At 36.8% G+C, this 20277-nt stretch overlaps 3 protein-coding genes across 5 annotated transcripts; 1 reads left to right on the top strand and 2 right to left on the bottom strand.

Moving 5' to 3' along the window:
* Positions 1-486: 486 nt before the first annotated feature.
* Positions 487-12119, bottom strand: gba2 (glucosidase, beta (bile acid) 2). Of its 2 annotated transcripts, none has more exons than XM_052560093.1 (17): positions 11794-12119; positions 10286-10536; positions 8624-8715; positions 8120-8235; positions 7439-7657; positions 6927-7166; positions 6127-6383; positions 4859-4984; positions 4425-4609; positions 3760-3864; positions 3486-3593; positions 3084-3235; positions 2870-2976; positions 2579-2721; positions 2350-2465; positions 1320-1511; positions 487-1237 (listed from the first exon to the last, which is right to left on the bottom strand). In XM_052560093.1, exons 2-17 carry the CDS (start codon positions 10474-10476, stop codon positions 1019-1021), a joined length of 2568 nt encoding a protein of 855 aa, XP_052416053.1. In that variant the 5' UTR covers positions 10477-10536; positions 11794-12119; the 3' UTR covers positions 487-1018. The 2 variants fall into 2 exon arrangements, with proteins under 2 accessions (XP_052416053.1, XP_052416054.1); XM_052560094.1 differs by lacking the exon at positions 11794-12119 and adding an exon at positions 10644-10754.
* Positions 12120-12818: 699 nt separating this feature from the next.
* Positions 12819-17487, top strand: rgp1 (GP1 homolog, RAB6A GEF complex partner 1). Of its 2 annotated transcripts, none has more exons than XM_052560092.1 (9): positions 12819-12873; positions 13622-13737; positions 13834-13967; positions 15173-15256; positions 15597-15746; positions 15926-16072; positions 16213-16340; positions 16535-16712; positions 16913-17487. In XM_052560092.1, the coding sequence occupies exons 2-9, from the start codon at positions 13622-13624 to the stop codon at positions 17134-17136; spliced, it is 1161 nt and encodes a 386-aa protein (XP_052416052.1). In that variant the 5' UTR covers positions 12819-12873; the 3' UTR covers positions 17137-17487. The 2 variants fall into 2 exon arrangements, with proteins under 2 accessions (XP_052416052.1, XP_052416051.1); XM_052560091.1 differs by lacking the exon at positions 12819-12873 and adding an exon at positions 13022-13178.
* A 380-nt stretch (positions 17488-17867) lies between these two features.
* On the bottom strand, positions 17868-19687 carry msmp1 (microseminoprotein, prostate associated 1). The gene is made up of 3 exons (XM_052560090.1): positions 19088-19687; positions 18891-18999; positions 17868-18490 (listed from the first exon to the last, which is right to left on the bottom strand). Exons 1-3 carry the CDS (start codon positions 19245-19247, stop codon positions 18325-18327), a joined length of 435 nt encoding a protein of 144 aa, XP_052416050.1. The 5' UTR covers positions 19248-19687; the 3' UTR covers positions 17868-18324.
* Between the last annotated feature and the right edge of the window lie 590 nt (positions 19688-20277).

Below are 20277 nucleotides of genomic sequence, written 5' to 3'. Positions count from 1 at the left end.
GTGGTTTGCAAGTGGTAATAATAATAGGGATATGGAAACGCATATTATGAGTTGGTCACAAAAAAAAAATACAAATAAAATAAATATAAAAATATATTAAATTTTAACATCCTAAAAAGTTATGAAAGTTATCAAAGCCCTTTTGAAGGGCATAAAATATATATATAAAAATACAAAAAGTTATTTTACATTTTAATAAGTTACAAGTTTTGTAACAATATCCTGATTTTACTGTATTTTTGATCAAATATATGCAGTCATGGTGGGCAAAAGATAAAAAAGATACTTTTGAACAGCATTGTGCATTGCTATGGCTTCCATAAAAGGTGAAATTCACTTTTAGCCAGTGATTTAGATCACACACTAGAGCCTGACATGTCGTTTGAGCATCTTAGGGTTGTGGGTTTGATATAATTTCTTTACGGTACCACTAAACTACAGCAGAGAAAAGAAATGATCCAGGAAAAACTGAATCTGATGGCAGTAAACATTCATTCCAATTTAATTAATTTTATTTCTATTACAATTTTGTCGAATAATGTACAGTAGTGACTTTTCAAAGCCTCAGATGTTTTAAGACACAAACAAGAACAAATACTTCTAATAAAAGAGAGAGAACCAGCAGTTCTTTCTCTCTCATACTCTATAGGTCATTCCCATAATAGAAATAAAAATATACAGTGAAAATTAAATAGAATCATGCTTTAACTTCTTGATTCCCAAAGACCAATGACCCTACATCCAATTTCATAATGAACAGTATGTCAGCTCACCGAGACCAAGCTTTTACACTCCCATTCGTAAAACTATGATTTATAGCTGCTACATAGAAGGACTGTGGTAAAGATTATGCACATTTTCATTTACAAAATAACTGGAAATTAAGTTTCTGTGTGAACCGACAGCTCATGATGACACTATCTCCAAATTCATTTGCAGTCTTTTAAAACTAAGAATTCACTTCATTATGGAGGTTCGACAGCGCAAGTTCCCTTTAGCACATTTATAAGGCTCCAGCTCAGTCCTGTCCCACATCTTTATCAGTGGTTTTGCTGTGGTTTGGTCGATTATTCAGTGCAAGCTGCATTGCCCAGATGCTCAAAGGTCTCATATAAGCGAGAGAGCGGTAAATGCCTTTCTCACAGTATGCTTCAGGAGTCTGGAAGGCCATTCCCATTCGCTCCCATACAGCGCGGTAACAGCCTTCAGCAGTGCGCATTCCCTCTTCTATCATGCCCTGGGAAAAAACACAGTATTAGGAGTTAATTAACAGGTTGACTTCCTATGGAACCTGGCGATATGATCTTAGGTTTGATTACCTCATGTATCATTGTAGCTGCTAATCCGTACACTACTCCCACCCACACCTCATCTGATTGGACACTGGAATGATCAGGCACACCCTCTGGCCTCATCCCATTCACCGCACCCATCTGCCCGCCTGAAAAGCTCATAACATTGAGGTCAAACACTGACTTCAGCGCACTACAGATTTTCTCCTTGGGAAAAGCCTGCGTAGAGAAATAGATGTAGAAAATGATTGTTAGTTCCCATCCATAGTCCACTCTTTCTACAGAACACTGACCCCTTCTGGGGTCTAAGTGACTCATACAAAATAATGTAATAGCATTTTATTTATTTATTTGTTAATTTTAAAATGTTACTTTGGAAAACTTTACAGTGAGGTTCAATTATTTGCTGTTAGGTATCATGAACTAACAATGAACAATACTTCTATTGCAATTCATATTAATTCATTTTAATATAAATCTTTAAACAATTCCATTTGTAGAAATGAACACTTTTTTTTGTTGTTGTTGCTTTTTTTTTTTTAAGAAATGTATCTTATAAAAACATTTACAATTTTACAAAAGACTGTTCAAGTATCTGCTCATCAAAAATCTCTTCATCACTCTTCATTTAGCAGCAAAACCATTTCCAACTGTGATGACAATAGTAATAGTAAATGTTTCTTGAGCACCAAATCAGCATATTAGAATAATTTAGACTTAGAATAATAAAGAACCATGTGACACTGAAGTAATGGTTGCTAAAGATTCAGCTTTGCCATAAAAGGAATGTTGCATTATATATATATATATATATATATATATATATATATATATATATATATATATATATATATATATATATATACATACATAAACTCCTTAAATGCAATAACATTTCACATTATTACTATTTTACAACTTTTTTATTAAAATAAACACAGCCTTAGCAAGCATAAAGAAAAATCTTTCAAAATAATTGTTAAATGAACATTATGTGGTAAAAATGCAGCCAAATGTTGATCATATTAAAAACATTCTGGTAAAATGTTTTTCAGACCTGGTAGTCATCATCCCCAAGTCCAGACGCCCTGAGAAACCAATGGCCTGCACACTGGTCTGACATTACACTGTTAGACAGGCTCCGTCCACTGCTGTCATAGTTGTAGTATTTGCCTTTCAGAGAAAGAGAAACACATTTCATGGGGGGAAATGAATGCATTAATTTGAATGTGGTTGCTGGAAGACAAGATTCATTTTAAACAGGCACGGTGTATGCTTACACTTACCATTCCACAGGAGTTTGTCAAAGGCTGCTTTTCCTCTCTCCAAAATGTCTCTGTAGCGTTGATAAACAGACTCGCAATTCAGCACACGTGCCATTTTACACATCATGCACACTGACGCCAGCCACAGACCACCACAGTATGCACTGGAAGACCACACAGGGATGTTATGACTTATGTCAAGATACAGGATTTACAAATATACATTTAAAATAAAAAACATAATTTATATAATCTGAGAAATTTGAATATATATATATAATTTTTAAATAAATTAAATAAAAACTTCCTAACCTGGGTCCTGTCACCTTCCATCCATCATATGTTTGGTCGGCATAGCCAGAGTTTTCTATCAGCCCATCACCATCCTTATCAAATTTCAACTCTGTTTCCATGACTGTCTAAATAAGCCAGAACATCAGATATTTGAGTAATGTCACTTTACATTTGCATATGTAGAGTATATAATTTTTCACGAAATACTACAATACAATAGAGAAAAACTCACCTGGCATATGGGCCACATATCCTTCAGATACTGCTCATCCTGGGTCAGGTAATAGTCTCGGTACACCTGCAGCACGAACTTTAGGTTCAGATCCTTCCAGTCAGCTGTATCGTGGATCATGTATGCATTGGCACGAACCCATGGCTCATCATCTGTTTGAAATCAAAGAGTAGGTTTTATTGACATATTAACAAAATGAGGTGAATAATTTTGAGAAAACTAGGAGATATTGTAGCGGCAATAAGACCACTCAAATGTGTTTCCAATAATTTAACAATTCATTATGCAAGAAAAAATTATTATGGGGTTCAAGATGATCAATTTCCATTTTAGGTGAACTTTCTTTCTCTCTTTAAAAAATGTGACTAGTGACTTCATGGTATCCTAGTATGTACAACTCACCAGGGTCTCCAATGTCATGAGGTACAACGCCCCTGGTCTTGACTGGTGAGTATTGGCCATTCATTAGATTTAACCTCTCTGTAGGATCGTGCTGAACGACGCTACCAGCTGAATATGAAAGAGAGAGGGGGAAAGTATAATTAAACAGAGAGAATGCAAAACAGTATGATAAAAAAATCTGCTAATTAATTTAAAACACAAAATACTAAAAATAAATTTTTTATAATTAATTCATATACAGTACATTAAATGTTCAAATGTGAGTTTAGCTTACCAATATCATACTGCACACTCAGAGCCAGCTTGGGCCAGAGCATGATGAGAGCGAATGAAGCATAGAAGTGCACATCATATGTGTTATACATCCTGTACTCCTGACCTGGAGCGAGAGACAAAGAATTATTGATCACCTCGATTTAAACTGTAATGAACGTTTACTGTATAATGAACTGAGATCTAAAGTGTAATTCTAAATTTAATCTAAAACTATTCAAATTAATTTTCAGTATATGAAATAAAGCTGAAATTAAATAAAATATACATTTTAGATGAAAAATGTTAAATAGATTTTTTTATGTTACCTTGGCAACTAACAAAAATAAACAACTTTTAGTTGAAGTACTACAATTACTAATAGTGAAATAAAAAAAATGAATAAAAATTACAAAACACAAACTAAAACTGGAAATAAAAAAATAAAAGCTAATTCTAAATGAATACTATAATAGTATATAAATAACACCAAAATAACATAGAATACAACTCAGCAGCAGCAGATTTCCTCTCAGCAATGCTAGTTATATTTTTTTTATCATGGTTTTTGTACATGACATACATAATTATATACACATATCAAATGTTCTAAACATGTTTTAAACAAATATCGAGTTTAGTTTGCATGTTAAGTTAATGTTGAATGTTACAGCCCAACTCTCTTACCCTCTAGGTAAGCGAAGCGGCCGTAATCCTTGACCACTTCAGGCTGCGCTGGAAGCCCCCCATCCTCAGGACGAAGCCCACCGCTGATGTCAGCATCCTCTGGAAGCTCCACCCACACGGTTCCACCATCCACAACAAAGTACAGCTCATTAAACAGAGCGGACTTATACCAAGATGGAAGAGACCTAAAAACAACACTGTGTTTAAGTCTACCGGTGGTGAAACATACACAGAATGGATGCTGAAATACATTAAGTGAACATTTATATTTCACACAATATTTAGTAATATTTTTAAAATAATAATACAGAAAATGTGGTTTGTCCAATGAAGAGGCTTAAGTATAAATTTTTGTAAACTTGATTTACCAACAGGACAGGCTGACATGCCCTCAAGCTTGATATTTTTCATGGAAAAATGACATGTCTTTTTACCCATCCTGTAGAATCGGCCTCTGCCACTCATCAATGCTCTCCTCCCATTTACTGTAGTGTGTGAGCGCGTAGTGAGACAGAGACGGGGCAGCGTCTCCTTTGCTGCCGTAATAACGTGTGTATCTCCTGAAACAAACATCACACAAATAATGTGATTCTTTCACAGTGTCAAAGGGTTTTATTTCATCATTTCAAATGCAATTATATAGTTTATAAACAAAATTAAGCATATTTCTAGGACCATTAAAAGCTCTTCATATAACAATTGAGCACATTTCCCGCAATTCCCATTAATGTAATGCACTAAAGTCATTAATGTTATGCAAACTAAAACAATGACATTATTTAATATGTAACATTTATGCATCATTGTCTCCTGGATTCTCGGAGATAAAACAAATGAACATTGCTGCTCTAATACGAATGTGTAAGAAGCACAAATGTGGCCCTGTGCTGAACTTAATGTCTGTTGACTCAAACCCTTCCTTTCATGAAGTTTGTAAGTAAACAGTACTTCTTTTTATACACCGGCACATCACTTCCTTTTAAAATCTCATGAAATTGCATTCAAGTCTCCTATTGAAAGAGGAAGTATGGCAAGACACATCAAATTGTGTGTCTCTTTCAAGCCCTTAGTTATTTCATAATTAATATTTTTCTCAGGCAAGAGAACAGCTGTTAATCAATAATGCACGTATCTGTTAACAGTTATTTTAGTCAACATTTGATAGTTTAGGAACATAAACTATCATTCAAAACTTGCAGTTGATCAATTTTGTTCATATTTTTGAAGGAAGCCACTTCAGCTGCATTTGAAATGGAAATAATGTAAAATATGATTACTTTTTTAATTATATTTTAATATATTTTAAAATTTATTTAATTCCTGTGATGGCAATGCTGAAAGAAAATAATCTTACTGACCCTAAGCTTTTGAATGGTAGTGTATATAGCATTGATGATACATTTTTCTTCAATCGTTAAAATAGTTATGCATCATGGTCTTACTCATCTGGATTCACTGAACTGAAACAAATTGTCCCTCCATAACTTATCATGCTGTTCACATAAAAATGAACAATTGTTCACTTTTCTGAAAATAGGCCAAAAATATTGATGACTCATGTTACTCTACATATATTTTTGTCCAATCAAATGCTCTCTAGAGTGAGAATGTCTCTCCCAATAACAACTAACAAACCATTAATCATGACTGTGATGTATTTATCATTTGCATGAAATTTGACCTATTCTGCATGTAAACATACCTTTCATATATTCTTTCTCTGGAGCCAAATGTGATTTTTGGCATATCCCAGGCCAAACTGAACTCCACACTGTTGTGACTGTTAGCAGGCACGGAGCAGCTCACAGCCAGGGCTGCTGCCACTTCCTCCCCTTTCTGTGTGGGTGGGCTGGAGTCCTTAGGCGAGTCGAGCCGTCCATCAGTCATGAGGTCACTCCACAGAGCACTACAGGTTCCCTTTGGGCTGAACGCCGTCTGGTGACTGATCTCTTGGCCAGACTAAAATAAAGCGAAACTTTAAATAAAGAGAGGAAGAACAACAGCTGCCTATCTAGACACACTTCAAGGGATAATTCACTTGAAAAAATATAAATTCTGTCACCACTAATTCACTATTACGTCATTCCAAAAATGTATGACATTCTTTCTTCAGCAGAACTTAAAAGAAGATTATCTGAAGAATGTTTTAACCATTTTTTCCCATAAAATGAACATCAGTGTGGTCCAAAACAACACTGAATTCCATCAATATATCTTCATCAACAGTTTAAGCTGTCTTTAAATAATTTTTTCTCAATAAAACATTTAAAGAGCAGTCATATGGTATTAGCAGTATCTTTGCACAGTTTATTGTGGTGAACCACAGCAATCAGTCACCCTTGCAAAGCTCTTATTTGCACAGAGAAACAGGAGCTCACACAGTATAGTGGTGTTATGGTGAAACCTGTTTAGCAGAGTGCTTTTGTCTGTGCACTGCAAGTTGTTTTCATGCGTTTACTACAGGCAAAACCTGCTGCTTCTAGATTTACACTGGTGCATTACCTTTTCTCTTGCAGCCATACACAGAGTGTAAGGGTTGACGGGCGTCTGGTGATGTAGTAACACCCCAGACACAGATTCTCCGTCTTTTTCCAGGCAAAATGGTTCATTCCAGTGGCCCCCACTCTTATCGTCTTTATGTCCAGACCCATTAACCATTGTGAACATGATGGAAACATCAAGTGCGTAGTCATTCTTATTCTCAATGTCCCACACAAACACAGCCACAGGAAGACTGGAGTCCTGATAATGAGACAAAGATTTTTCAAACTGCAATATTGGTGTATACAGTAATATTTTTTAATACATTTTAAAATGTAATTTATCCATGTGATGGCAATGTCGAATAATCAGCAGCCATACAGCAGCAAACTTTACAAGTAGCACTTTTATCATTGTTGAACAGTTACTGTATCCATTTTTGTGTAAAGGAAAGGGTCATACAATATAAATGAGTTATAAGTTAAAGCAACAATGTGCTTTAAGTATCAAACACATTCTAAACAGCTTGTCACCTTGTAGTCGTGAGGGATGACGGGTGACACCTGCCTGCAGGTGAGAGTGACATTCTGGCCAGGCAGGTGGTAGACGGTCCAGGCTCGTGGGTACAGAGCATGGTAAAAGGCATATTCACCGCAATAACCCCAGTTCCAACCCTGAAGAGTCGGGGGTCGCTCCATAGACAACACCTGCTGGTATACTGTCTGACCACCCCTGCGCAGACACACTGTAAACTAAGACATAGAGGGGGTTAAAATAAACGTACTAGGTGAAAGGTAGATTTGAACGCCTACATATACTGTATAATAACAAACGCTTTCCCAGAACTGGGAATCATACCAACAGAATCACTCATTTCTAAATACTAAATACTAAACACTACAGTTCAAATGTTTGGGGTTGGTAAGGAACCTCACCAAAGCTGCAATTTTCAGCAGCATTTACTCAGTGTCACATGATCCTTCAGAAATCTTTCTAATATACTGTTTTGGTGCTCAAATCCATTATTATCAATGTTGAAAAGAACAAAATTCAAAACAACAGCCTTTATTTACATAATGAATGTGATTGCTTAACATGACCTTGCTGAATAATTTATAAAAAAAAAAAAATTGAATCTTACTGACCACAGTTTTTTTGAACAATGGTATGGATTCTTTTTATATGTATTTTATTGGTTCACACTAGGTCTTTACCTGGTTAGCAATAACGGTTTTGTAGTGGTACATTCCAGGATTTAGTTGCCACCGGCAGAAATCTCCCCTCCATCCACGCGTGATACTGCCTCCGCCAATGCCACCAAGAGGAGCACCTGCACAAAACATGTCCTCTGTTACCCTGGGTCATTTTAAAGGGATAGTTCACCCGAAACTGAAAATTCTGTCATTAATTACTCGTTCCAAATATGTACGACATTTGTTCATCTTCAGAACACAAGATGTTTTTGAAAGTTTTCTGACCCTCACAAGACAGCAGTGTAACTGAAATGTTCTCAGGTTCAGAAAGGACATCGTTAAAATAGTCCATGTGACATCAGTGGTTCAAGAATTGTTGAATAAAGTCAAATATCTTAATTTGTGCTCCCAAGATGAACGAAGTAATTAATGAGTAATTCATGCCAGAATTTTCATTTTTGGGTGAACTATCCCTTTAAGAGTTGTTGTTGTTGCTTTGATGTTTCTGTTTGTCTTTGCGCTTACCATAAATTTGTTTCAGTGGTAAAGCCCGAAACATATCAATAAAAGGAGCCTTCTTCTCAACCTGGGTCTTTCTGTACCACCATCTCAGATACCTGCTCAGACAAAGCAAGCAAGACGAACAGATGAACAGTGAAGGTTACAGAGTTTTGTTCGATATATTGCTCATGCATCTATGTGCAAAAATATCACACTTTGACTTCTTAAATTGGTCTTTATAGCTTGACAGCAATGCTAGTTCTAACAATGAACCTCTGTTTCACACACACATACTACATCTCAACTTTAGTCACTCCCGAACCACTCCATCCAACTCATTCTTTTCTGGCTCGCTCATTCTCCTGCAATAATGCACACACAGCTGTTTTCAGTCTTGTTGCACTCAGCACAAGAGCGCCTAGAAACAGAGACCGATTCACTCAAATATAAAAGGGCAGATGGCATTATGGGATAGGCTGAAAAAGCACTGGATACCAATCAAATGTCTCTGCCCTGGATACAAATTGCTTTTTGTATTTTTTTTCCCAATCAATATTTATCTAAAAAGTGCACCTTTTTTCTCTCTCTAGACTTTATTTATGCTTATTAAGTGAACTGGAATTATTATTTTTTTCACTTACATGTTGTTGTGGAATAATCACTTGGCAGGATTATGTTGTATTAAAGGAAAATTTAAAACATTGCATTTTTTTTTTTTCAGATTAAAAAAACGGCAACGTTCAGCTACAGTACTATGGAGGGTTTCGATGGATGACTGCATATGACTATCACAGAAGCCAGTCATGTCCCTATCCTGGTATGCTAGTGAGTAATCAATCAAGTGTGGTGAAGGTTAAGCAACATGATTCATGAATGCAGTATTCACATACACATCAGAGGACTGATTGTGTAAATGGAACTACAGTAAAGATTTATAAAGCTTTAACCTGAAATGGAATAGAACAGCACACAGGGTATTGACCGATATCGACACTGATTAACTAGCCTCAGTGTCCAGTTCCATGCAGCTGTAGTGTGAAGTTGGAGATAAAATAATAGTTCATTAACAAAGAATCACAACAATAAAAATCCAGAATCTAAACCCAGGTCAACTGCTATCAAGCTGTTTATAGCAGGAACATCCAAAGGTCCATACAAAGAGAGGAAGTTTGCTGAAATGTATTAGTCATAATGCAACAGTTAGAGAGGGAAAACAGCCCCACCTGATCAAGGTAAATACAACTTGCTACACAAAACCAGCAATGTATCTCACAAATGATCCACAAGCTAAGATTTCTGGTTTAACTAGTATGTGAGATACAATCCACACAAAGAGCTGCCTTTTTTATGAAGACATTATCATTAACCATGAAACACTGGTTAAATAAATAAAGCTTCTAAGAACCAAGCGGACAGGGGTTTAGCATAAGAAAGGAATGATAACATGTCCATCTGTGGTCAAAATATAACCATTGACTAATATTTCCTGTTCCTGTTTCAACCATACATATTGGTATAGAGCAAAAGGCCACTGAGATGTCTATAATGGTCTATTTTGGCAGATTTTGATGCAAACAAATTCTATTCTTTAGTAATTGTGTTTCCTGTAGATGACGTGAGGACTAATAAATGAATGGCCAAGTAGATCTGAGGCTCTTCTCTTGAAATATGATTTGTTAAACATACCTGACCCCTAAAGAAAGATGCTCGATCATGTTGGACAATGAGACATCTTTGGCTTGAAATGGTTTGCGCTTCTCTTTGAACTCGTGGGCCAGGCATATCCGCCAGCCATCCTTCGGGACACCAAATCCGGTTTCTGTAGACACATACCGGCTCATCAGCTCAGCCAGAGACGTGCTGTCATTTAAATCCATAGTAGAGCTGTTGGATCACCAGTCCAAACCAAAACCGTAAAAATCGTCTCCCTGAATCCTCTGAAAAAAAGAAAGAGTTAAAGTGTTCAAGCATATAGAATATTTCCTTTGTTTTAAGGCTAAAGCAACGGATAAGACGCATGGTTAATTGAAAAATGACATCTTGCCTATTGTGTTGTGCAAGTAAGAGTTGAGATCACATGTATGATCTGCATGCATGGGCAGGTGATATACCTACAAACGCAAAGTTCACCTGTCACCAGGGTGACGGAGCGACAGAGTTCAGTTGCTAGCAGCTACCACGGGCTGGAGATGTAACCTGATCCTTTTCCTTTTAATTAAATAACAATAGCTCCCTTCATTTCAGCCCTGGGCCAGGCAAATCTTTTTCTATATGGCAGAATTCATTTGGCCAAACAAATAAAATACCTGTAGATCCCCAGCCCACCCCACATCAAGATGTTATGACATACTTTATTGTACTTCACAGTTAAAACCATACAATGATTCGACATAATCTGCTACACTGAAATTCCATGTAATTGCACTGAATAAAACAACAGAAGAAGAAGAAACAAATATATAATACATTAATTATTATTACTACTTAACCATTTTTATTTCAAAAACAATAACAGAAAATATATTTAGCTCTGTCCAAAACTAAATCCATGATTTCCTCTCCATTATGGATCCAATGTTTCCATTGTGGTGCAGGTGTAGTTTTCCATTCCATTTGTTTGCATATATTATTGTACTTGCATTTTTCTTTTTTGGTCCATTTAGGAATTTTCTATAACTTTTTTATTTACAAAATTACTTTTCAGTCTAATTAATGTATTGTCAGAAATCTGCAAATTGCACAAATTATGGTTTTACACTTAATTTAGGCCCAAACAATGATCAGTGCTGCAAATAGATAAATAAATAAATACAAAATATGCAAACTCACATACAGCTCACAAAAATTAATTTGATTAAAAAAATGAGTAAGCCTACCTTCTGAGACAGAAGAGCATCTATAAAATTAAAGCACTTTTACTGTCTTTTTGCTTTAAATAATTATTACTTCATATTTCGCACTATTTCACAAAATGCAGCGCCATTACAGAATCATACTTGGGCGAGACGTATTTATTGAAAGAGGCATGATGTTTTAATGTCCAATATGCGTTTGCACCCTTTCTCTTCGCCCGATTGTAAACGTCTGGCTACTTAGGTCACATTCGCTTTTAGATTGGCCATGCATAATTAATGTTCTCCTATTGTTATTGTTTCATCCACGCAGTCCGCAAGAGGAGTTTAAATCTCTCTTACCCTTGTCTGTCTGGGGTCTGCGTGTCAGTGGCGAGATGCACTTGTTTTGACGCTCCCCAGCATGACTATGTCAGTAGAGCCATCCGGTGTCTCTATGGCTGCTGCTTCCACTTTGTTGCGGTTGGATCTTGGTAATATTTCCTAAGTGAATAGCAAATGCTAAGTTTTAGAGACGAAAAGCATGTAACGCTGTTCAGCATTTATGAGTTTCCGTAAGTAAACAGCACATTTTCTTATGAAGAACAGCACATCACGATCTCTCGATGAACTGGTCAAAGATAGACATAAATTTATCGATGATAGAGCAGTACACAGGGCCCTCTGCAGGCTTATACCAATGAGCTCACCCTCGGGGAGGTAACGTACAGAAGAGAGGCGTCATTTCAGTACTTTGCAAAGAAACACAAGCCTTGTTCTGTATCTGTCTTCTTTTATAAGTCATCCCTTGACTATTTAAAATAATAAATATTACACTTTTCTTAACTATCTTCTTCTGAGGAAACCGCGCCACCCCCCGTTGTGATTTTGGATGGGACTTTTACGTCACATTTGCCACAGAGCCAGTGATCGTGTTTACTCGTTTATTCGAATCGGTTCTTTTGAACGGTTCAGTTCAAAGAATCATTTCAAAAGCAATTCAGTAATTCGTGTTAAGTCGTTAAGTTTCCCCACCTCGGTATATCACGTATTCTAGTCTAAATGTTCAAGTAAAGTCATATGTAAAACTCGTATTGCTGTTTATTATGTTTTTCGATAAAAAAAATAAATAAAAAAACGATGGCATTTTTGTTCAAATGTACGAAATATTATTTTCAAGAATTCTAAATAAATATAAGTATCTCTTAATGTAAATCCAAATGTGATTATCTTAGCTTGTTTTTTTATTATAATTTTTATCCATAAAGTTTTTACTGGTAGCTTCGGAATTTTTGTTTTTGTTTGTTTATTTTTTGGACTGATTGGCAAACAAATCGTTCAAACAGTATACATCTTGAACTGATTCATTGAAATGAACTGACTCATAAGAACGATTTGTTCACGACTTGCACTGCACATCACTATACCGGAGTTAAGACAAAGGTTTTACATCCTATACTTTCTAGTGACATGTTTCACTGAGTAAATCAAATAATTATGCATAAAGAAGATTTTTTTTAAAAGTCTAGTTCTATGTCATGGAAGCTTTTGCTTTTGTGTTTATGAATGTAGCTTGAACAACGTTTGGAAAAAAACTCAGGGAAACCTTATAATGGCCAAAACAAATCTCCAATTGTTTTGTTTTTAAGGAAGCTGGAGCGTCACCGGCTACACTTTTCTTTAACTTTTGTTGTTAGGAAAACGACATAAAAAAATCGACGGGAATAAATAAAAGAAACAACTTCGAGGTATCGTAAAGGGAACAAATAAAATAATGTTAGGAGTTCCTGCTAGTGTTGTAAACATTCATCGCTGTGCACGACGCCAGCTCTTTAAATCGAGATGTACGCTGCTCTGTAGCTACAGTCAAGCTCTGCATATATTTTGTGTCAGAGGCAGAATCATTAGGAAAGGCTTGTTTGGTTAACGTTACATGTGCTGCTGTTTAAAAATATGACCACAAGCTCATATATAAATCTCTCAAAATTAATATATTCTCCACAGTGCATAACCTACTCTCAACCCTGTCAAAAACATCTTAAACAAGTCTGCGCTGGTTTGCTGGCCTTAACTGGTCTCCTAGTTTGGAAACCCCTCTAAAACCAATAAAGCAACTTAAAACCATCCCAGAAAACCATCTTAAGTCAAGTAATATCCAGTACCTTGCATATAACCTTTCTGTTTTTCTCAGATGATTGAGGTGGTGGCTTCAATGGCACGAGGGCCTGTGTTTTTGGCCGGGGAGGTTTTAGAGTGTCTTATAACCTTCACAAATCCTATATCACATCTGTCTACATCTGCCAGCAGGTAAAGAAGACTGTATTCAGAAAAGGCACTGAGTTGCTTTTTGACGTGGATATGTATGTGCTGTCAGTTGTGATTGAGTCTGTTCAACTTCCGCAGTGAGATGTTGGCCTGGGCCAGTGCTCAGATCCACTGCCAGTTCCATGCCAGCGAGAGTCGTGTGGCTTTACCCACTCAGGGCACCAAGCAAGACGTCCAAGCAGAGAGCGACACCGTACTAATACCAAGCAAAGGTGAAAATGAGCAGCTAATATCAGACTAGTTTTACTTAATTTATATTATTGCATCAAGGATAAAACAAATCAAATGAAGATCAGTTTTTTCTTTTATTGCCACATTTAAAATTGTGTGGTTTGTATGTCAGGTCACCTTTATTTATATTTACCACTTTGTGCAAAAGACATTGTTTCAAAGCAGTTTCACAGTATTAGACAGAAAAAACTGAATCAAGGATGCAAAACTAATTAAATTTCCCTTAATACCAAATTCTGCTGTAAAGCAGCTGTAGCAGCTTCAGTCAGTTCAGTGCTTGTTTAGTGTAATTTAATAAATTTGTAATATTCATCAATCAATATTCTTCCATTGTTCATCAATAATGAATAAAGTTCAGTTCAGTGATAAGTAGCTCTACTGAAGACAATGGTAAGGTTATTCAACACTGCAACATTTGCCAGTTAGGAGCCAGTTCAATTCAGCTTTATATCCGCTCTACAGAAGTATAGTGTCAGCTCAATTCAGTTCATGTTTTGTGTCTGTAGAACTGCTCAGAACAGTGAGCAAAGTCAGAACAGAAACTACTTTTGAGAATGAAATGTTCTACAGTTTGAGAAAATACTGTACTAAAAGCAAATGTTCAGGTTGTGGAAACCGGAAATAGTTCTATTGATGAGGATGCTGTGCTTACCTTAAGCAAAAATACAATTATGTAATATTACAATAACTTTATACTTTAAAATATTTAAAAATATATCAAAGGTTATACAGCATGAACTACTTTACTTCACCAGAAAGTATGTAAAAACATGCTGGACAGAATAATGACCAAATACAATCTGCCATACTCACATTGTCAATTGGGGAAAATGCAGAGTTTAACAAGTGCAGAGTCATTTGAGTCAGAAACCCTATACATTTCAAGAAACCGCTGATGATTGCTAACATATCACGTGAAGATCAAGCAGTGTAATGATTTCAGCTGATCACAGACCTCCTTATGATCTCTCTATTAGTTTGGTGTTGAAATGTGCCTTTCTTTTCAGAGTAAAAGCCAAATATTTTAAGTCTATCAGAAGGTGTGCTTGTGATGAGGATTAGATGTTCATTTCAGCTTTGTTAATTTATCCATCTTTCTGTAATCTCAGATTTATTCCCAGAAAAAATTTAGAGCAGGGATTTAGAGGAGAGATTTCACAATTTCCTTGTTTCTTCATTGGTCCAGGTGAAAGAGGGCAGTGTGTGCTGGACACACCACCAAAGATCTTGTTCTGTGACCTTCGCTTGGATCCCGGAGAGAGCAAGACTTGTAAGAAGCTGAAAATAAACCAGAAACGGATGCAGTCACGGTCAACTTTTTGTGCTTGTGTTGTTTACATCGTTTATGCCCTCACAACATCAGTACTAAGAAGTGAACCCCTTAAAACAATTCCTCATGACCCAGATAATGTTGATATGGTGGTGAAAACTGGTTCATGGCTCAAAACCAACAGTCAGCTGGCCAAAGTTCAGCTGTTCAGTCATGTAATTGCACATTATGCCTGGCTAATGTCATTCTGAACTACAGGAGACAGCCACATGTTAAACAAATCTCTTCCAGGTTTTGTTCAGCTGAGACTGCCAGTTAATAATGTTTTCCCCTTGTTCAGATTCCTACAGTGAGATTGTGCCCACTGATGGTCCACCTAGTTTCCGGGGTCAGGCAGTGAAGTACGTGTATAAGCTCACGATTGGCTGCCAGCGAGTCAACTCACCCATCAAGTTACTGCGAGTCCCTTTCAGAGTTTTAGTGCTTCATGGTAGGTTTTTTTCCTCCCTGTTAGTATTGTCCATGCAAATCTGAGGCTAATTATCAGCAAGCTGCATTAGAGATGCATTAATCAATTTCCACATGCATTTTTATTTTTACATCTAAAGAAATGTGTAATCTTTTTAGAAAATGTGTGAATACTTGAATGTTAAATAAAATATTTTGTAGGCATGCCAGAGCCTCCGTTTCCCCAAGATGAGGAAGTGGCTCCCTCAAACCCCTTTCTGGAGGAGGAGGAAGGAAGCAGGAGAGATACAAGACCACTAGAAAGAGCTCTGGACATGCTGATGATCTCCACCTCGCGACGGTGCCCATGTGCGTGAGTGAATGTGGGAAGGCTTGTGTCTTTGAAGGAATGTGTGTGTGTCATTCATCTATCTCTTATGTTGCGGTCCTCTGTTTAGATTTGAATTCTATGTCAGTTGTGATCACATGCACATGCATTTTCTTCACAGATATGTTCAACATCACAAACGTGCGGGGAAAGGTGGCTAAGTTCTGCATCTTTAAGACTGTGTACAGGCTTGGGGAAGATATTATTGGCACCTTTACATTCTCAGAAGGGGATATTCCATGTTTACAGGTATGGTATATAGTACAGGTCAGAGGTTTGGGGACAGTATGTTTTTTTTTTTAATGCATTACTCCAGGCTTCAGTGTCACATGATCCTTCAGAAATCATTTAAATATGCTGATTTGGAGAGCAAATATTTTAATATCTTATTGACCCCAATTAGTGCTGCTGTAGTGTTCATGTGTATTTTTATATCTGCTCAGTATTCAGTAAGTCTACAAAGTGAGGAGGAGGTCCAAGAGCATTACCAGAGACGTCCCGGCCAGGCTGTCAGTGTCACTGGTCATGGCCGACATCTAGAGTCCTGCTTGCACACAGCCTCCAGCCATTTCTCTCTCCCTGTACCCCTCAATGTCACACCAGGATTCACCACAGATATAGGTTAGAAATCCTTCACGCATAAAAAGTTGTATGTTGAAGTAAAAAAAAAGTTAAGCTTTTGGTTGACTTATTGGTTTATTTCCAGTTAGCTTGAGCCTGAAGTTTTAAATCTGTTATGAAATATATGTGAGTAAAGGAAATAAGTGACCATTTTCTGATAAAGCAACATTCTCATTCAATGATTCTATTCTCTTCCCCAGTGACGTTAAGATGGCGTCTGCATTTTGAGTTCGTCACAGCGCGGGAGCCAGTGGAGGCCCCGGTGGTTCTGCAGAATCAGTCAGAAGTCACAGTATGGACGGGGGCCGAGCATGTGGATGTGGACACCTTCAGTTGGGACCTTCCAATCAAAGTGCTTCCCACAAACCCCACACTAGCTTCATATGTTTCACAGTTCACAGGGACGAACAGCATCAACATTTGAGTTGTGTTGGTGTTTGTGCTGGGAGATCATAAAACTAACGAGTTGTTGTTGTGAGATGTCCTGTTAGCAGTTCAAAGGTGGCTATATTGAGAGTTGTTTTATTGGTTTTTATATTTTACCGTGCAATGAGATTACAATTCTTTATTTAAGCTACTTCACATTTCAGCCTTGATGAAATGACTGCTTTACCTCCTGTAATGTAAAGATTTCTGTATTTATAGTCTATATTTCATTTGTATGCTTCAAACTATAATGACAGATGGTTTCTATTGTATTTCATTTCTCTGTAACAAGCTATTTTGTTCCATTTCTCTATATTCAACCCATAACTGATTAAAACCGTTATTGAGAGGTTTGATTTTTGGTGGTTTGATTTCTGAAACGGTTGTACCATCTGTTATAAACTTTTTTGGTACAATAGGTATAAATGGGGGAAGAGAACTACAGTTTCAGTTTACATCTTGATTTTGTGTTTATTAGCATTTTAAATTATAGTACAGTCCTTTATTAATTTGTAATAATCATTTGTTCATTTGAATATGTTTATTTAATCCTGTTGCCCCCTTGGGAGTTCACTGAAGCCCCTGAGAACCACCTTTACTATTGTAGTTTTTTTTTAGAAATTAAGAGAATGAGAGGATTTTTCTAAACATATTTATTAGTGTAAACGAAAATATGACACAGACAATTACATATAACACATTTATTATCAAATCAAAATATGGCTTGTCTCATAAAGAGTTTTTGTTGTTGTTACAACTAGTTAACGGAATACACTTAATTTTGCTCTCTGAACTTAATTAAAAATATCTTGGCTATTTAAGTAATGAACTGTAAAAGAGATAACAGGCCATACAGTGCTAATATTTTGGGTTATAGTGATGTGATAATAGCATGGTAGAATAAGCACAAATTAATATACAAAATGCATAACATTCCATACAAATATAAAACTTCTCATCTGTCTTTCCAGTACATTGTTCAAATGCATAACTCAAAAAACTGCTTTCCTCTTCTACATGCTATACGTCAAACCACATCCTATTTTCCTTTAGACTGAGAACTTAAATGGTAATGGTTATGCTTTGAGAATACAAGTGCTATAGAAGTAATATTGCATCTCACGCAATAGTGAGACAGATGTTAGCTGACAGGCAGGTGAATTGTGGATTGAAGACTTCCTCCATGCTAACCTAGTTTCATGTTGAGTGCTCCATGTCTTGGATCAATATTGTTCTCTTCTCCGGGAATGCAGCGCTGGCGGGGATCAGAGGTCATCACCAGTGTGACCTGGCAAGTCAGAGATTCAACCCGAACTTCACACCAGGGAGGAAAGTCCACAGGCCGATGCACACTGTAATCAAGCGATTGATTTAAATATAAATTAAAATTAACTACATTGTGTGAAGGAACGAGTGCATTTGCCAAAATAAGGGGTTTTCACAGCAATGCTGCAGAAGAATATAAGAACTTTCAGTGAACAGTTCTTAAAGGAACTATGTATAATAAACATTTTATTAATCTAAAGAAGCTTTTTATATTATAATTATACAATTGTGCAATGGAAAGGTTCTATGGTTTCTTAAAAGTCCTTCATGGAAGCATCACTACCAATCAAAAACCTTTATATTCAAGAGTTTAATTTCAGTTTCAGTGTACCAAAATATAACAGAAAAATCTCCAGATTCCCATTCATTGGGTTCTTTTCTTTGTTATCCAACAGAGAAATTAATGCAAGATGTTATGAATCTTACGTTTCACAGCATCCCACTCCCACAGGGTGCAGGCAGGTGCACTGCACACAGCCCTGCTCCATCCAGCTCTCTCCCATAGAGTACTGCTTCCCATCATACTCACACAGAGCTGTGAAAAGAGACATCAAACACACTGAAGATCGAGTCCTGTAAATGCCTGATCAAGAGTAAATATGAGACGGGACACCTGGTCTCACCTTGAGAGTTGAAGTGGCACTCCATTGGTGCTGCTGAACATTTCATCCACACCAAAGAGGCCATGAAGATCATCATCATCACACCATGGGATGCCTTGGGATCCATTTGAGTTGTTTGATCGCCCTCTGAATTGTTCTCTCTCCTCTTTCGCACCTCCATTTATACCCCCTTGCGTTCACGGGGACGGGTGTGAGGAGTGGTTTACCCCCTACCTGAGGTGTGTTTCTGGCGTGGGGGCAGGTTAGTTTGGGGGTGTGCAGAGGAAAAAGCTGTGGCTTGGCACCACTTGCTCTTTCTCTCCGGTGATTGCCATTCTCCGCTCCACTGGGCATGACCTTGAAAAACTATAGAAATTCTGACACATCCTGGGATGACTAAGAGAGGTGGGGAAGAGAGCTGGAGAGCAAGAAAAAGCAAAAGGTTGACGCGAGACAGCATGCTGAACAAATACGGATAACACGAGTTGCCAATTAAAGATAACAGGCCTTGATAAAAAAGGCCTGATTTCACCTAATTTGATGATGCTGAGATAAAAAGTATTAATCTTTCCATCATGCCCAGTCCCCCCCCCCCAAATCATAAAAATGTATGTAAATCTAAAATGCGATTAAGCCAAAAAAAACTAACAAACAAATGAAAACAACAATAACCAGAAAATAACAATAAATTACCACTCTAGTATGTCTTGTAATATCTGTGCATGCAAAGGTTCTGCGGAATCCTTTTACTCAATATTCTCGGGTTCTGGAACTGCTAAATCACATCACATTTACTTTTTTGGAAGTCGGGCCTTTATCAAACCTACAATTAAGCAAGCTGTTTGTGCCAGGCTGGGGAGAAAAGTATGTAATAATGTAAATAGTGTGGGAAATTACGTTTTTCGAACCACCAACATAAGAGCATTTTCTAGTACATCCCCCGAAACAGAATCAAGACTTTGTAAAATAGCTTAATAGGACCCCTTTAATTGTGCAGAAATAATGCTGAAGTTCAACTACTGATTGTGCTAAAGTGGAACTATTACAAGTATACTTCAGGTATACTTTAAATATCTTGCATTTAAAGACTGATATTATTCTCTCATTAACTCATCCGAAATGACATTAAAACACATTTAGGCTTAATATTAAGAAATGTGCATTGTGCACAAGTAGTATTCAAAATAAAGTTGAATTATAATTTTTATATC

Source organism: Carassius gibelio, chromosome B7 (genome assembly GCF_023724105.1).
Source record: "Carassius gibelio isolate Cgi1373 ecotype wild population from Czech Republic chromosome B7, carGib1.2-hapl.c, whole genome shotgun sequence".
NCBI classification, from domain to species: domain Eukaryota; kingdom Metazoa; phylum Chordata; class Actinopteri; order Cypriniformes; family Cyprinidae; genus Carassius; species Carassius gibelio.
Note: the sequence above shows the minus strand (reverse complement) of the source record. Positions and strands in the feature narration are given on the sequence as shown.

Excerpts from the sequence above, each read along its gene's own strand:
- msmp1 (XM_052560090.1), bottom strand. The coding sequence starts at position 19,247 with ATGGAGGTGCGAAAGAGGAGAGAGAACAATTCAGAGGGCGATCAAACA. Across the intron at positions 19,000-19,087 it reads GTGCCACTTCAACTCTCAAG|CTCTGTGTGAGTATGATGGG; the intron begins GTGAGACCAGGT and ends CTCTTTTCACAG. Across the intron at positions 18,491-18,890 it reads GGAGTGGGATGCTGTGAAAC|TGTGCATCGGCCTGTGGACT; the intron begins GTAAGATTCATA and ends GCTTGATTACAG.
- rgp1 (XM_052560092.1), top strand. The coding sequence starts at position 13,622 with ATGATTGAGGTGGTGGCTTCAATGGCACGAGGGCCTGTGTTTTTGGCC. Across the intron at positions 15,747-15,925 it reads CAGAGTTTTAGTGCTTCATG|GCATGCCAGAGCCTCCGTTT; the intron begins GTAGGTTTTTTT and ends AATATTTTGTAG. Across the intron at positions 16,073-16,212 it reads CACCTCGCGACGGTGCCCAT|ATATGTTCAACATCACAAAC; the intron begins GTGCGTGAGTGA and ends TTTTCTTCACAG.
- gba2 (XM_052560093.1), bottom strand. The coding sequence starts at position 10,476 with ATGGATTTAAATGACAGCACGTCTCTGGCTGAGCTGATGAGCCGGTAT. Across the intron at positions 7,658-8,119 it reads AAACCGTTATTGCTAACCAG|TTTACAGTGTGTCTGCGCAG; the intron begins GTAAAGACCTAG and ends TCTATGTCTTAG. Across the intron at positions 7,167-7,438 it reads TCATCCCTCACGACTACAAG|GACTCCAGTCTTCCTGTGGC; the intron begins GTGACAAGCTGT and ends TCTCATTATCAG.